The sequence below is a fragment of the Aplysia californica genome, unplaced genomic scaffold, assembly GCF_000002075.1.
Source record: "Aplysia californica isolate F4 #8 unplaced genomic scaffold, AplCal3.0 scaffold00144, whole genome shotgun sequence".
Lineage (NCBI taxonomy): Eukaryota > Metazoa > Mollusca > Gastropoda > Aplysiida > Aplysiidae > Aplysia > Aplysia californica.
The window spans coordinates 1,311,978-1,315,900 of NW_004797414.1; the positions used below are offsets into that span (position 1 = coordinate 1,311,978).

Consider the following 3,923-nt stretch of genomic DNA (forward strand, 5'->3'; position numbering starts at 1 on the left):
CCTCTTTAGTTTTCGTAAGAGTTTACGGCACTTGCAACACATCAAGGTCACATAAGTGCTGAAGACTAGAGGTGTTACAAGAGAGTAACAAACAGGAAAAAAGAAGGAGAGATAAGGAAGACAGATGTTTGATAGGAAAGAAGGAGCAAACTACACTAGAGCACCCTCCAACCACCTCTCATTTGGTACCCCCCCAAAAAAACAAAAAAAAACAACCCCAACTGCTAACCCCTGCTCCTCCCCCCCCCTCCCGCAACATGCAATTCACACCAGAGCACCCTCCAACCACCTCTCATTTGGAACCAAAAACCTCAACCAACAACCCCAACTGCTAACTGCTGCTCCTTCCCTCCCGCAACATGCAAATCATACCAGAGCACCCTCCAACCACCTCTCATTTGGAACCAAAAATAAAACCAAACCAACAACCCCAACTGCTAACCACCGCTCCCTCCCACAACACGCGAGGTGGTCATCGTCGAGGCTCCTTGTCGGCTCGTAGGCTGGTGGGGGGTCGTGCGGCCGGGGGTCAGGTCGGCACGAGGTCGGCCAGGGAGTGGCAGCTGCTGGTCTTGTGCGGGGAGTCGGGCGGGAACTGGGCGTCGGACGGGAGGTGCATGGAGGCGAACGAGTTGTGGACCTGCTGCGACAGACGCCTGCCACGACGGAGAAACGTCTCTAGCTTGTCCACGCACGCGTCCTGGTACTCGTGCACCCAGCTGGGGGAGAGGGAGATAATGACACACATACATGCACGAGAGAATGATACACACATACACACATATACAGTACACACATCCTGGTACTCGTGCACCCAGCTGGAAAGGAAGGAGATAATGACATACACACTTACACACATAAACGGGAGAACGTTACCCACATACACACATACTACACGCGTCCTGGTACTCGTGCACCCAGCTGGGGGAGGGAGATAGTAACACACATGGGGGAATGTTATACATTCATACAAGGGGGAATGTAACACGCACAACTACGCGCGTCCTGGTACTCGTGCACCCAGCTGGGGGAGGGAGATAGTAACACGCACAACTACGCGCGTCCTGGTACTCGTGCACCCAGCTGAAGGGAGATAACAACACACGTGGGGGAATGTTACACACAAACACATACAGTACACGTGTTCTGCGAGGAGATTATAAAACATAGTAAAAAGTTACACATAAAGCCTCAGTCCTGGGAAATTTCACAATTTTGGACTTTGCACATCAGAACAGCCGGGCGGTCGATGGAAAGCTCAAGTCATCTGTGAGGCATCCTGGTGAAATCACCTCAAAATAATGAAATCAAAGAAATCACCATTTTTTTGGGCCGATGGGCAATTTTTTTCAAATTTTCTTTTTTTTTTTGGCTCAGCACCTTTAAAGTCCATTTAAAAACACATTTTTGTGTGGATTTTACTTTTTTTTTAAACATTGATTGAAGGCACAAAAAATGTAAATTGTCAGTTTTCAAGGACTCTCAGGCTATGGAAGTTACCAAATTTTGGCAGCCATTTTCTCGCTAATTTTACTTCTGAAACTAAGTGACCCTGACCTCCTTAAGTCGCAAATATTTCGAATCTATTCCACATAGATGGATATTTTTTTTCCCCAAAAGGAAGGCAAATGAACAGGCTTATAGATGACACCAATAACCTCATATGCCCAAAAATTGACGAGAGCGTGACTCCACCACGTCGTGACACATTTTTGTCATATTTCTACTTTCAGGTGTATCGGTAACTTTCAGGGGACACAAGTGGATGTCTCGCTGATATATCAACAATTAGGTCAGGGTTGTTTATTTCCTTTCTATCGCTTTCGCAACATCAGCGAACATCTAAAAAATGAGAGGAAAGCTTTCTGAAATAAAATTGTCTGGTTTGTGGACCATTTTGCTCCCTTTTATGTCCATCCCCTCAAACTGATTCACAGATTACACATTAGTTACATAATGGTTTCATGGAGAAGAGTCACACAAATTGACCTACAGAAAAGTGGAAAGACATGGAACAATATCAAGAAGTTAGCCCAGGATAGGGAAAGGTGGAAAGTGTTTGTGGCCTATACCCAGATCATGGGTGAGAAAGGCAATGATGATGATGATGATGATGATGATGATGATGATGATGATGATGATGATGATGATGATGATGATGATGAAAAGGTTACAACTATGGAAAAAAAATTAAGTCTTGAATAAGTTAAGTCCCAAATGTCTCACCGCACGCTGTTGAAGCGGACCACGCCCCTCATGTCGTGCGGCAGTCTCTCCAGGGGAGGCCACTCAAAGTTGTCGATGATGGGCACAATGTTACAGTTGGTCTCCAGAGCCGCCACAATCTCCTTGTGTACCCAGTCTTCTTGGGACTCATCGCCTGCCGGGGGGGAGGGGTAGACAGAGTGAGACTGAGTGGAGGAGGAGGGAACGACAGAGTGAGAAAGTTACATTGAGACAACAATCTCCTTGTGTACCCAGTCTTCTTGTGACTCATCACCTGCTGGGGGGAGGAGGGGGGGGGGGACAGAGGGAAACAGTTACATCATTGAGACAACAATCTCCTTGTGTACCCTCCCCCCAATCCCTCTCAGCACCCTGTGACAATTTCACCGATATATCTGTCTAGAGCGTCGGGTGTGAGGATGAGCACAAAGTGTTGCGACATCTGTATGCTGTACAGAAGGTTCTCGTCAAATGTAAAAACACCTACACTTAAACCAACCCGTTACGTAAATGTAAGCAAGAGGACATGACCACCATAATAAAAAGGAGAAGATGGAGACAGATTGGACATGTTCTGAGAAGAGAACCAGACTCTATTGTAAAGATTGCACTCCACTGGACACCCGAAGGACGTCGCAAAAGGGGCAGACCCAAAGTGACCTGGAGACGCACAGTGGGGTCTGAAATGAAGTCCTCGAATCATTCGTGGGGAACGCAGACCAAGATAGCCCAAAACAGACAGAGCTGGAGATCCTTTGTTGCTGCCCTAAACGCCAGATGGTGTAATGGGTAGTAAGTAAGTAAGTTAAACCAACCTTCTCCCCCCCCCCCCAATCCCTCTCAGCACTGTGTGACAATCTCACCAATACATCTGTCTAGAGCGTCGGGAGTGAAGATGAGCACAAAGAGTTGTGACATCTGTATGCTGTACAGAAGGTTCTCCTCAAATGTAAAAACACCTACAGTCGAACCTGCCTTAACGGAAACCTGTATAAAACGGAAACCTGTCTTAACGGAATCTTTGCGCTCCCCCCTTGATATTTTCCTCTTTATTTACCTGTATAAAACGGAAACCTGTCCAACGCGGAAACGGAAAGAAAAATCCGCTCCCTTCCGAGGGTTTCACCTGTCTATGATGGAAAATTCTTTGCTCGCTCACCCTGGATTTGAAACAAAACTCGCAAGTTTGGTTCTGCCGGCTCTAAACTTAACGCTATGGCTATGCCGTTGGCCGAGGAAGAGGAGAAGGGGTGCAATTTGGGGATAGATGTTATCCCATCATGTGAGCCCTGAGCGACGCAGATGGTCAGTGTAAAGTGGATGTGAAATCTCACGACTTCACGTGAGAGTGCTCGAGTAGCGAGCCACTGCGGAAACTTTCCTGGGTAGCCAGAAGTCAGGGGTGTGAAATTAGATTGACCAATGCCTGCCGCCCTGATCGTACGGCCAGCTGAGAAAAGAGTTCTTTGAATCATTGTTACATGATGGCAGTGAGGGGTGGCATTGGTGGGTGTGGCTAACGGTGGAATCAAAGGAGAGATCAAACATTGGTCCTACGAAAGGCAAGCACTGGTGGTAAATATAAGTAAGTCTGACGCATGACATTATCAGACAGGATAGCAATTGAGAGGTGTGAAGTTTTGACCACTGCTTACCGATCGGACAAGCGATCCTTGATCCCACCGGCTGGGCCTTTG

At 47.2% G+C, this 3,923-nt stretch overlaps 1 protein-coding gene across 1 annotated transcript in view; it reads right to left on the reverse strand.

Moving 5' to 3' along the window:
• Positions 1 to 271: 271 nt before the first annotated feature.
• The window catches only part of LOC101850713 (NAD(+) hydrolase sarm1), a 33,592-nt gene continuing 29,940 nt past the window's right edge, over positions 272 to 3,923 (reverse strand). Inside the window, exons 15-16 of the mRNA XM_035969400.1 lie at positions 2,227 to 2,380; positions 272 to 719 (exon numbers count right to left, since the gene is read on the reverse strand). Of these exons, the coding sequence (XP_035825293.1) occupies positions 530 to 719; positions 2,227 to 2,380 (344 nt within the window). The 3' untranslated portion in view covers positions 272 to 529. The remainder of the gene's footprint in view (positions 720 to 2,226; positions 2,381 to 3,923) is intronic.